This window comes from Mytilus californianus, unplaced genomic scaffold (assembly GCF_021869535.1).
Source record: "Mytilus californianus isolate M0D057914Y unplaced genomic scaffold, xbMytCali1.0.p SCAF_19, whole genome shotgun sequence".
NCBI lineage: Eukaryota > Metazoa > Mollusca > Bivalvia > Mytilida > Mytilidae > Mytilus > Mytilus californianus.
In genome coordinates this window covers 7,020,246-7,034,212 of record NW_026262667.1, presented here as the reverse complement: position 1 = coordinate 7,034,212, position 13,967 = coordinate 7,020,246, and the positions used below count along the sequence as shown (strand labels likewise).

At 32.9% G+C, this 13,967-nt stretch overlaps 1 protein-coding gene across 3 annotated transcripts in view; it reads right to left on the bottom strand.

Annotated features, from left to right (window-relative positions):
• Positions 1-3,421: 3,421 nt before the first annotated feature.
• The window catches only part of LOC127727186 (tafazzin-like), a 36,664-nt gene continuing 26,118 nt past the window's right edge, over positions 3,422-13,967 (bottom strand). For 2 of the 3 annotated variants that reach the window (XM_052234630.1, XM_052234631.1), the window contains exons 5-8: positions 10,614-10,676; positions 9,059-9,111; positions 8,016-8,093; positions 3,422-4,602 (exon numbers count right to left, since the gene is read on the bottom strand). In XM_052234630.1, coding sequence (XP_052090590.1) covers positions 4,498-4,602; positions 8,016-8,093; positions 9,059-9,111; positions 10,614-10,676 — 299 coding nt within the window. In that variant the 3' untranslated portion in view covers positions 3,422-4,497. The remainder of the gene's footprint in view (positions 4,603-8,015; positions 8,094-9,058; positions 9,112-10,613; positions 10,677-13,967) is intronic. The other variant, XM_052234632.1, reaches the window with a different exon arrangement.

Here is a 13,967-nt window from a genome sequence, read left to right as displayed (position 1 = left end):
AGTTATAATACTATCTTTTTTTTTTTTTGGTGTCCACATATCCCTATAAAATGTACAATCTAAGTTACAGTTATACGTTCATTTATTACGAGGAATTGTTAACAATATCAAAATTTTGTGTGTATATAAATATGAAATAAATATATGTATGCTCTTTTCGGTTCCTTTTCGGTTCTTTTCTGTTCTTTTTGGTCCTTTTCTGTTCTTTTCTGTAAATCGTCGCTCTTTTCTGTAAATCGTTGGACCGCATTTTGATGGTTCAGTCACTTATTATGAGTTATAGGATAACTATATTTGGTATATGTGTTCCTTGCAACGTCCACATGTGTGTCAGGTAGGTTCAGTGATCAAGGTCACGTATCTCATAAACTATTAGCGTTAGGTCAATTATACTTGGTGTATGGAATGATTGTAAGGTGTACATGTCCGACTGGCCAGTTTCGTCTGACCTTGACCTCAATTTCATGGTTCCTTGGACAATGTTTCGTTTTTGTGGTTTGGTCTATTTCACATATACTATAAGCAATAGGGCCACCATATTCGGTGTATGGCATGATTGTAAGGTGTACATGTCCGTCTGGCAAGTTTCATCTAACCTTGACCTCAATTTCATGGTTCATTGGACAATGTTTAGTTTTTGTGGTTTGGTTATTTTCTCGGATATTTTTAGCAACAGGTCAATTACATTTGGTGCATGCAACCATTGTAAGGTTTCAAGTTGACGTGAAATTGGGGTCAAAACTCTAATTTGGCATTAAAATTAGAAAGATCATATCATAGGGAACATGTGTACTAAGTTTCAAGTTGATTGGACTTCAACTTCATCAAAAACTACCTTGACCAAAAACTTTAACCTAAAGCGGTACAGACGGACGAACGGATGCACAGACCGAAAACCATAATGCCCCTCTACTATCGTAGGTGGGGCATAACAATTAGGAGATAATAGCTCACTTGGCCCTGTGTGCCAGGCGAGTTAAAAAAAAATGTTTTGTCATTTCAGAGTTTCAGAACCTCTAATGAACCACTAATTCTGTGTCAGAAATTCAATTTCAGAAAAGGTCGCATCATATTGAACACCTGTTCTAAGTTTATGTGAAAATAACCCAACAAATTTCCTGACTTCAACAGGTTTATTAACAGATTTAGGTGCAATCTTTTGTCAAGAGAATGTTGATATTTTTTATACAATAATACACCATATCACTTCTATTCTTCAGATTTTATAAAAATATTGATTACAAAACCTTAACTAATTTTTCAAACATATTGTATATTCAAATTTTATAAAGCCAGAAAAGAAATGGCATTTCTCCTCCATAGGTCTGGTTGAGTGAACCATTGAGCCAACTTTCAACTGTGGAAAGGTGTAATGACAAAATCCCCATGAACTGTTTACATACATGTGATGGACTGTGAAACTCAGATCAGGAGATTGGGAAATTTTGGTCAGGAGATTAGGACTCAGATCAGGAGGTTTTTAATCGACATAAATTTTGTCGTAAATGTAACCGTGTGTTGTAAAAATTGTCTTTTAAAGTGTGTTTTCTTCAACTTTCCATCCGAATGTATTATGTTCATAGTACTCTTGTACTTATAAAGTTTCTTTAACATTATATTCTACATGTTCAATAACATTCTTTTTTTTTTGTAAGTTCTTTTAATATTTTAATTCATATCTTGTAAATCATTATCTATAGTACAATCACTGCAATCAGTTCATTTGTTTAACTGTCTGCAGTTGCTATTAGAATTTATTTGCATATTTAGAAACTCATTCTCACTAAAAATTAGGGTTATAGTCATTATATAAATTTCAATTTAAGCCTTAAAAAAAAGTATAGAACCCTCAAATAAATTTCAAATTATTATTTTTTTATTTGTCCTAAGACATTTAAACTTATTTAGTTACCATCCTTTTATGATTATTTGTTCAATATATATTTTATTTATATTCTTTTTAAAATTTACATTATTTAAAGGAAAGTAACTTAAAACAGGATAAATCAAGGGAAGTAACCCAATAAATACAAAGTTTTTATTACACAACGGCAGTGTCTGAGGTAAAAATCGTTGATTACCAGTATGTTTGACACCCAAGCTGACAAGTGAAGCCATATAATTATGCATGTTAATTGATTTACAGGTAAAATATAGCTTCAGGTAAGTCAGTTACACCAGATGTCTGAGATGATATGTTGGGGAGAAATTTTTCATTCATGAAAAATTTCATACACGGGATTATTTTCCCTTCAACGGGAGGTCGGGAGGAGACCCCTGAAAACGGGATTATTGTACTCCCGTCGGGAGGTTCACATGTATGTGTTTATTGTCTTACAAAAAAGTCAGTACATGCATTCTAAAGAACGTGTGAGGTACATATAAGTATATGTTCATCCAGTCTTTAAATCAATTTGAATGCATCCATTTTATTTTTCATGTAAATTGATATTGAATGTAATTTGTGACAGAAACTGTCAAAATATACCCTTGGTTTTAAGCCATATTATCTAAGACTTTGATGTATACTGTTATAAGGAATATAAGTATAGTGTCTCTTCCTTTAAAGTTTCCCAATTTACTTTTCAACAGTTTTAAGCCATGCAGTGTAAAAGTTTTCTCAACATGAAGCAGTCTAGAATTGCTTTACAAACTTCATGTTTCTCCCTCTGTATTAGCCTTGCACAAATAAATTTATTTTATAAGACAACATAGGGTTCTCCCATTGGTATTGACTGACAAGGTAAGGCTACAATTGTTTTTACAATCATTCTTTCTTTTACTATTCTTGATTTAATGAGTAGTCTTTTTACCAATACGCACTCACAAAATGATACCATACAATGGTGAATAATGATGATGGATGGCTGTTAAACTTCCAGTGGCTAAATAAATGTAATCAGGATAAAAACATATGTGATATGAATATGACCCTGCTTTCTGCTAGAATGACATGGGGGGACATGATGCTGAAACAGATTTTTAACATGCTAGTTCACAAGGTAACAGTCTGTGGGAAGACGTGTCTCCATACCCGGACCTATTATCCTGACTCTGAGACCCCCATTCTTTTCTCTTACTCCTGATGCCTTTTGCTTATCGGAGAAGCAGCAAATACTCATTTTCAATCCTTTGGGTTTGACATAACTCGAATAATTCTGCGCCCTCTAGCGGCCTATAGCCTATCGAGGCATGTTAATGTAGCAATCGGAGATTAGACGGAGATCGGTGGAATATAACGACTGACATTATTCGGGTTAGGTTTGACACAGCCTAGGATCAAACCCACAAACTCCTGCACTCAAGGCAAGCATGCCACCATGAGACCACATGACAGTCAAGATGGTGAATTTTCTTAGCAAATGCATCTCTTTGATTTAGATCCCTGGAATTGGTACATGATAGAGTGAAACTAAAACAATCAATTTTCACAACTTTAATAGTATCTCACAGCAGTTTTTGTTATGGCTGTTCCTTAAAACACATAGAACCCATGAAAGGCATTAAAATAAAATACAAATAACTGAAAAAAGTAGAAAAAAATAAATGGTCTTTTTTCTTGTTTTTGAGGCATAAGCCATTGAAAAATTGGCAGGAAATGATTCTCGCAAGATTTTCTTACAGTTGTGACATCTTTTTTCTTTCAAAAACTAAGAAAATTTAAGAAAAGTAGGGGTAAGCAACTTAGCAGGCATAATCCTTAAAAAGCACTTCATGGATAGAACCAGAGGAACTTCAGATTATTTATAAAAGACCAAATCATTGTAACTCATTTCTTACATAGTAAGACTGTTTAATCTTGAAATCAATACAGTATTAATTATTTACACTGTCAGTCTGTCAATCAGTTGAAAATATACATTTATAAATGGTAAAAATATGGAAAATCTGTGCTATATACCCTGAGTAAACCTAATATAGATTCTGAAACACCAATTCATTCATGTGATTAAAAACATTCAAACATAAAAACTGTGAAGTAAAATATTACACTCTGAAGAAATCTATAAACTATACAGACAATTTAATTGGAAGAATTTTTGTACTTCTAAAACCCATTCAAATAACTTTAAGCGAAAAACATGACTGAAATATTTTTGACAGAGGAAACCTTAAGAAAGAAAAATTTGGCCAAACACACCAGTCAACTATAACCGAAAAAGAATTATTTTCATAAAAAAGACAAAAATAAATGTCCTGTAAATTCAGTATCCCTGACAATCATCCAAAATTAATCCAAGCTAATAATTTTTTTAAACCAAGTTGTGATAGAATATTAGTAATATAATGAAAATGTATTTTTCATTAAAAGATGAATTTCTTGTCAGATCTTTCATAATTTCTAAATCTAAAGTATATAGGCAAACACACTGTGCTGATAATCCAACCATTCTTACACACACTTTTTTCTTCTCTCAGTACAATTAATCCATCATATAAACACATTGAAGATGCACTTAGGTGATTAAAATATATAATACTAAAAATAGATTATCATCAAACATGTTCCTGGAATGATTCAACATGTAAACGTTCGGCTTTTTCTTTCAGTTTGTATATTTCATCTTGAATCTTGTCTGTTATGTATTTTCTTATTTCAGTCTGAAATAACCAAATGTGTTATTGATTAATACAACCAATTCTATGATAAGCTATGATATATATAGATTCTACCACTGCATAGAGTATGATACGATATTTATCCACTCGAGACAGTTAAATTTTCAAATTTAAAACGCGAGGCTTGCCGAGCGTTTTAAATATTTAAAATTTAACTGTCGAGAGTGGATAAATATTGTATCACACGAGATTTGGTGGTGGAATCTGTTTCTCTAATGATTTTCAAACAATAAGCAGGCAAACTTATTCCTTCCTTTCGAATGATCTGCAAAAAGATGTGTTCTTTCTATGTGAAGTCATCAGGCATGGTCGCCTTTTTTCATGCCGTCACAATAGGAAATTTAGAGGAAAGCAAGAAAAATCGACGTCATAATCGGAGTTAAACCAATGAAGAACTGAGATCAAACGAACCACACGTTGATTAAATTTTTTTTTATACAATGGGTGTAGAAAGGGATAAATTGACGAAGAATTAGAGAAAACAAAGTACACTACTATCTGTTAACAATACTACTTATGAAAACTTTCAAAAGGTAAAGGTTACTCTGATGATGCACAGCTCAAAACAGACTTATTTGTACTTATTGAGAACAATGGAGAAAGAAAGTTATTAAATTTAATATATTTATAGATTTCATAACAAATAAGAATAGGATTTTGCTTGATATCAACTTGATATATTTAATTTCAATATCCTTAGTTGATTATTATATTGAAATAAAAGATACTTGAGTTCATATATTAGCAATATTCAATTCTTACCAGTTATTAAACCTATTTCTCTAATCTTTGTGTAAAACAGAAAATTCTGCAAACCATATTATTTATCTTATGCAACCTAACCAGTATCATTTTGGGTGAGGTGCCATATGGAAATACATGTTAACAATCTTTCAAATGCAACTTTGAACGTAATGGGAAGTTTATATCAGGGCATAATCATGTCGATACAATACTACAATACTGTGTCAAAACAGGGAAAGCAAATTATTTGTCTATGTCCCCCACTAGCATCAGCTCTGTTTTATGATTCCACATGTGAATTCATACATCATGTACATATTATCTGTACCAATATAAATACAATTAAAGGAAATGACACATAATCTCCCAATCTGAAGTATCTTTATATGAAATAACCCTTAGCTTCTTTTCTGCCAATAACGGCTTATCATCTATACTCTCCATAGCTGATTATACAAGAGTGCGCATGCTGAAATGTCTCGCCTACTATACTGACCATTGATTTTATGTTGATAGTCCTAAATATAAAGTTTTACAAGTATCACATTAACATTTATGATCCAAGAAAATGAGGTCAAGGTCAGATAAACCAAGCCAGAAATACATGTACACCTTTAATACAATCATTCCATACAGCAAATATAGATGACTTATAGCTTATAGTATAAAAGAAACAGACCAAACAATGGAAATTCTATATTGACCAATGAATCATAAAAATGAGGTCAAGGTTAGATGAACCCTGCCAGACAGACATGTACACCTTAAAATCATTCCATGCATCAAATATAGTTGACCTATTGCTTATAGTATCTAAGAAACAAAGTTAACCAGGAAAACTGAACATTGACCAATGAACCATGAAAATGAGGTGAAGGTCAGATGATACCTATCAGACAGACATATACACCTTAAAATCTTTCCATACACCAAATATAGTTGACCTATTGCTTAAAGTTTAAGAAAAACGGACCAAAACACAAAAAACTCACCATTGAGCAATGAACCATGAAAATGAGGTCAAGGTCAAATAAAACCTGCCAGACTGACATGTTCATCGTAAAATATTTCCATACCGGTACACCAAATATAGTTGACCTGTTGCATACAGTATTAGAAAAACAGACCAAAACACAATAAAATGCTCCGCTGGGCGCAGCTTGATACGACCGCAGAGGTCGAACCCTGAACAGTTGGGGAAGTATGGACACAACATTCAAGCTTGATACAGCACTGAATTTGGATTGTGATTAAATATTTGACACAGCATAGGTTTCTGACACAGAATGAATGTGGTCTAAGAACTTTAAAATTTTTAATTTACCTATTCAAACCATATCATTATTATTTGCTTTTATATATAAATCAGAAATAACCAAATTAAAATGAAAAATTTAAAAAAAAAAAAAAAAAAGAAAAAAAAATCCCTCCCCTAAATTTTTTGAACCCCCTTATATTCATCACCCCCAAACTCAATCCCAGCCTTCCCTTTGTGGTATGGTACCTTGCAAAACAATTTCAGAGAGATCCATACACTTGAAAACAAGTTATTGTCTGGAAACTAGAAAAATGCTTGTTTTTTGCCCCTTTTTTTGCCCCTAATTCCTAAAATTTTGAGGCAATTACCCTCAAAATCAATCCCAGCATTCCCTTTGTGATATGGAACCTTGTGGTACAATGTCAGAGAGATCCATACACTACCACACAAGTTATGTCTGGAAGTTACAAAAATGCTTATTTTTGGCCCCTTTTTGGCCCCTAATTCCATAACTGTTTGTACCATAACCCCCAAAATCAATCCCAACCTTCCTTTTGTGGTATTGAACCTTATGGTAAAATTTCATGGAGATCCATTCCCTTAAACTAAAGTTAGAGTGCGAAAACCAATGTTTCTTCGGACAACGATGACGACGACGCCAACGTCATACCAATATACGACCAAAATTTTTTTAATTTTTGCAGTCGTATAAAAACTTTACATTGAGCAATGAACGGTGAAACTGAGGTCAAGGTCAAATAAAACCTGCCAGACTGACATGTCCACCGTAAAAAAATTCCATTCACCAAATAAAGTTGACCTATTGCATACAGTATTAGAAATACAGACCAAAACACAAAAACTTAACTTTTACCACTGAACCATGAAAATGAGGTCAAGGTCAGATGACAAATGCCAGTTGGACATGTACACCTTACAATCACTACATGTATCAAATATAGTAAACCTTTTGCTTACTGTATCTGAGATATGGACTTGACCACGAAAACTTAACCTTGTTCACTGTTCCATGAAATGAGTTCGAGGTCAATTGAAAACTTTCTGACAGGGATAAGAACCTTGCAAGGTACACACATACCAAATATAGTTATCCTATTACTCATAATAAGACAGAAATTAACATTACAAAAAATCTTTTAACTTTTTTTCAAGTAGTCACTGAACCATGAAAATAAGGTCAAGGACAATGGACATATGACAGATGGAAACTTCATATCATAAGGCATCTATATATAAAGTATGAAGCATCCAGGTCTTCTACCTTCTGAAATATTAATCTTTTAAGAAGTTAGTTAATGCTGCCGCCACCGGATCACCATCCCTATGTCGAGCTTTCTGCAACAAAAGTTGCAGGCTCTACAATAAAACTTACAGGTGTTTTCTTCATTAGCCTCATTAATTCTATATCTTCTGTAAATTCCATTGGCTGTCCAATTAACAGTGTCACCTTCTGTGAATATATTAACATAAAACATGGAAGAAAATATCATAAATATAGTGTATTTAAAACATCATAAATATAGTGTATTTGATAAATCAAAAAAGGGGGAGGTAATTTGAGTTAGAAATTTAAGAGACACTGTCATGCAGGTAAGGTAAAATCATATAAAAATATTTTCAAATGTTTATATTATTTTGATCACTTCATTAGGTGTAGACAGAATTGACCCAACAATTAAAAATTGAAACAGAAATTGAAGTTATCAATAACATCACAATTAGATAACAATGAAGAATGTAAGTCCTATTTGCAACACATAGAAATGCTATGGATTAGAACAAGACAAACACAAAAATTTCCATACATCTTTATAAGTTCACATCATATGGAGGATGTGAACTACGTTTCAAGATTTGGCGACCACACTTCATGTTAAACTACCTCAAACCAAAACTTTAACTGATATGAGACAGACAGACAGACAAAAAAATAAAAGAAAAGAGTTCCAATATCCCCTGCATTGCACATATTTTATATTTCCAAGGGGCATAACTCTTTTAAAAAAATTGATCGTCCACCATTATAGAACTTGTCCGAGATAATGCTGATATTAACCTATAGTATAAGTTTTATGAAATTCTGACAAGAATTGTACCCGTGAGAGCGTTAACAAGGCCATTTTCCATAAATTTAATATTCCCAAGGGGCATAACTCTTTTAAAAAAAGTTGATCGGCCACCATTCTAAAACTTGTTCGGGATATTGCTGATATTAACCTATAGTATAAGTTTTGTAAAACCGGCAAGAATTGTACACATGAGGGCGCTAATGAGGCCATTTTCCATTAACTTAACATTTCCAAGGGGCATTACTCTTTTAAAAAAAGTCGATCGGCCACTATTATATAACTTGTCCGAGATATTGCTGGTATTAACCTATAGTATAAGTTTCATAAAACAGTATTTGTATTTTACCTTTCTGATTCTTGGAACATAAGGTTTTTTATTTGGAAGAATATCATCCATTCCTACAAAACATAGATTTAGAAAAATAATGTCATGTTAAAGCTAAGGTAAAAAATTGAAGATTTGTTTTGCATTATTTCAAAGTGACATTTTTATTCTAATCATTCATATTTAAAGACAATTCCCAATTAAACAAGAGGCACACCGGGTAAAAATATGGCCAGTTTATTAATTAAGACTTGTATGCACAATCTTTAGTTACTCTATTAGTTGCTGATCATTTTTGCAATTTACATCTTTTACCTGGCTCCTATAGTTTTTTTTAGATAAAAGCCAATTATTAACGATAATGGTACCAATTTGACTGCACCAGATGCACATTTTGACAATGAATGTCTCTTCCATTTTGCTCAAGGGCAAAATATATGAAATCCAAAACTTGATTCAAACGATGAAGAGCTGATAAAACCAAAAGCAGTCAAAAGTGTAAGGCCAAATTCAGGTAAGGAATCAGAGCTTTGCAAAACTGCAAAAAAAAAAACCCAGTAAAAATCAACATTTCAGGGGCAATTACTCCAATAAAGGATTGTCAAATTTTCAGAGTAAATAGATCTTGTCATGCTGATTTTGTTCTGCAATTCACACTATTAACCTACCTTCTATAGTTTTCAATATAACAGCCAAAATATGTATATTTCAGGGGCAATAACTCAAACACAGGTCGAAGGATGTTTCTGAAATTTTCATGATCTCTAGATTTTGTCCTGCTGATCATTTTTGCAATTTAAACTTATAACATAGCTACTATATTTTTCACAATAACTTTCAAAAACTGCAAAAATGGCAATATAAGGGGCAATAACTCCAAAATAGGTTAACAGATATTTTTCATGGTAGATGTAGATACATTTAGTTGCACTGATCCTTTTTGCAGTTTACACTTTTAACCGAACTCCTATATTTTCACAATAACAGCCAACAGCTGCTATAAATTGAAAAAAAATCTATATTTCAGAGGCAATAACTCCATAACAAGTAGTTAGATTTGTCTCCAATTTTCAAGGTGGATACATCTTTTGAAGCTGATCATGTTGTACTTTACACTTTTCACCTAAGTCCTATAGTTTTTCGTAAAAATGGCAAGGAAATGCCCAAAAAAAACTTACCCAAAAGTTCAACATTTCAGGGGCAATAACTCCAAAGCCAGCGGACTGATTTTCCAGGTAGATAGAACTTGTTTAGCTGACCATTCCTACCCTGTTACTTTCTCTAATTACAATAATTGCCAAAACTGTAATTTGACCCCTATGTTCTATTTTTGCAGTTGACATCCTCTATAGGAAGCAGAAAAACTTTGGTTTTAATCCATTGAGCAGTTTCAGAGGAGAATATTTATAAAGAAAAATTTACGGACAGACAAAGGACGCAAAGTGATGGCAATAGGAAACTTACCTACATGGTAATACCTTAGTAAACTTACCTACATGGTAATACCTTAGGAAACTTACCTACATGGTAATACCTTAGTAAACTTACCTACATGGCAATACATTAGTAAACTTACCTACATGGTACATTGGCAATACAACAGGGATTTTTTTGGCTTCAGCAACCAGTCTGCCAACTCCTACAAAGAGAAATCTAAGATGTTTAAATATTATGCAAATGTCTTGAATTTATGTAAGAGTCAAATCAATGTTCAGCTTCAAATCCGTTTCCTTTTCTTAGATCTGTGCCCCGAAATGTCATGATATTCAAATGTGTGGTTTATTCTTTATTTAAATCCTCTCTTTTTTATAAAGTAGACTTTTAGTAATGTGACGTGACATGGACAGGCACATATAGAATGCAGCAGGGTTAATACTCTCAACCCTCCCCTAACCTGGGACCTTTCAGTAACAACACAACACAGGAGAAAACTAAAAATCAGTAGGAAAGGACTTCTTGGCTCAACAAAGCACAAAAAGACGAAAGTAAAAAGACACAAAGTACCAATCTACGAGTACTCAACTCTGTTTGACAGGTTGGCTTTCAAAGCTTTGTTACTTACTGATACTAAAAAAATGATTAAAATTCCCAAGTGTAGAAATATGAGAAAAAATTCCTCAAACATTTCTATGATAGCAGATGCACAACTTCAACATATGTTCAATCTTCCTGAGAAGTTTCAGGAATTTGGGTAGAAAAGTGTGGGAGGAGTTGATTACACAAATTAGATACCCACTTTTACCTGACCACCCATCTCCCCAACATCACCATACTATACGCCAAAAATTAAAAGAAACTGAAAGCACCAATGTACAAAGTTTAACAAACATTAACTGATATCTTTATATTTTGAATATAAAAGTCCTATTGATGTATTTCTTTCCTCTGTGATGTCTTGAAAATTCTGATGTAAGCACATTGTTGAAAGACACACAGATTAGAGAAAAGAAGGGACACAGATTTGTGACTTCTATGACACAATCTAGAACAGGACACAGGTCTGAGGAAAGGACACAGATTTGTGACTTCTATGACACAATATAGAACAGGACACAGGTCTGAGGAAAGGACACAGATTTGTGACTTCTATGACACAATCTAGAACAGGACACAGGTCTGAGGAAAGGACACAGATTTGTGACTTCTATGACACAATATAGAACAGGACACAGGTCTGAGGAAAGGACACATATTTGTGACTTCTATGACACAATATAGAACAGGACACAGGTCTGAGGAAAGGACACAGATTTGTGACTTCTATGACACAATATAGAACAGGACACAGGTCTGAGGAAAGGACACAGAATTTAGGCTGGACATAGATGTGAGGCTTACAAATATACTGATCCTGACTGAATATTCATATGGATCTATAAAACCTTAAACAGAAAAGTGGACAGTGAACACATATTCTGGACATGTCCAAAAGTATTTGATGTATGGGAAGAACTTAATAGATGGATATATACTAAAGTCCAAATTGAACTACCACTTAACTTAGACATAGTCTTATTTGGGATATTAGAAAAAATGGAAAAAAATACATAAGAAACCTCATTATAAACTAAATATTATATATGTTGTGTACAAGTTATCATTTTGTACAAATTATAATGTGTATTCTGACTTTGTACAAATTGTAATTTGTACAAAAAGTGCCTGTACACATTATAATTTGTACAAAATAAGGCTTAATATCACTTAAAACTTGTACAATATTTTACATAGAATAAGTTTTCAAATCAAATGATAATACATAGTTTTAATTTTAATTACGAATCAATATGAAACACATTGATAACTCTATTTACAATACTATACAATAATATACAATGATTCTTTTTGTTGGAAAAGGTGAGCGAACCATGACATCTCGAATTACACCAAATATTCTGCTTTTTGCAATTACACTTGGAATTGCTACAACCACATTTACATTTACAAGAGAGATAACCCTGTCCACCAGTTTTTAAGGCTTTTTTCACAGCTTCCCTCAGGGAAAGTGGTAAATCAGGAATTTGTGACACAGAAGAGTCATTAATTGCTTTAAGTTAATTTCTGCTTAAGAATCCCAGTAAATTACCAACTATTGTCCCTACACGATATCCAAACTTTCCTTCTTCCACCACAACACCTTGCATATTCCTCAGATCGGTCGGTGCCCGGTCATACTGTGGTATTGGGATGATAACATTGTCTCAAACAGATAACTTGCTCAGTTTCTGTATTATATTTTTTGTTAGGACATCTGATTGGATTTGTTGGCCAGACACTGCATGTTTTCTTGCTCGAATGATTGGGGTTTCGACTTCCTCTGATACAACTTCAATAGTTGTACTAGTTGATCCAGTTTCACTATCAGTCACAGAATCGTTAGGTTCTCTTTCTGATTCTACCGATTCAGTTTCAGTGTTTTCATCCGTGCCATCAATTTCAATGTCACTGTTCTCCTCTGAAACCTCTTTGAACACTTTCTCCAAATCTTCCTCAGTTTCAAGATTTGGCAAAAGTTTCTCGGGCAAAGAAGAGGAAGACAAATCTATCTTTAGTTTAGAATCAAACAGAGCATGATAAGGCGATTGATCAATTACCCTGTGATATGATCGATTTTTCTGAAATTGCACAAAGCTCAAACCTTTAGACCACTGCAATGTGTCATTATCATTCATATATAACATATATGAGCATTTCTTTAATGTCTGTGTTTGCCCGTTATACAGACTCTTGACTTTGCGGTTGACTTGGTCGCCCATGAACTATTCTTATTCTGACCATAACGTTTAATGATTAAATGTGCAATGAACTCTCTCCCTTTATATCGCTTTGGGGGATATATGTAGCACCAAAGAGAAGAAAAATGCCAAGTAAATGATAAGCAACTTCAGCAGCTCTCTTAGATTTCAAAGCTCTAAGAACACTAAATGTTAAAAAATGCATTGAAAGGTTTCTATATGGTGTAGCAATGCTTTTTTTTATCACAAAAACCATACAATAAATTACAAAATGATAACTTGTACACAACATATATACAGAACAAAAATGAAAAGTGGACAAGTAAATATTGTAGCTTTAAAAAATTATCTTAAAGAAAATTCGTTTATTGAAAAAAAAATTTTTTATAAAAATAAAGCACTGCTGGAACCCTTGGCTCCAACTAATAGAATAATTATACAAGTAAATTTTTAAGTAATAAAAATATCTTCCCAAACCAGACTACCTAGGTTTTTATCATTATTATTTATTTATAAGTTTGTCAAATGATTCAAAACACCAACTGTATGCATTTGTAATTTATAGATGTACTATGGATTTATTACCATAATTATACTATGTTGTCTGCTCTATGGTCGGGTTGTTGTCTCTTTGACACATCCCTTATTTCCATTCTCAATTTTATACTATGACTACTGTAAATTCAGAAATTATT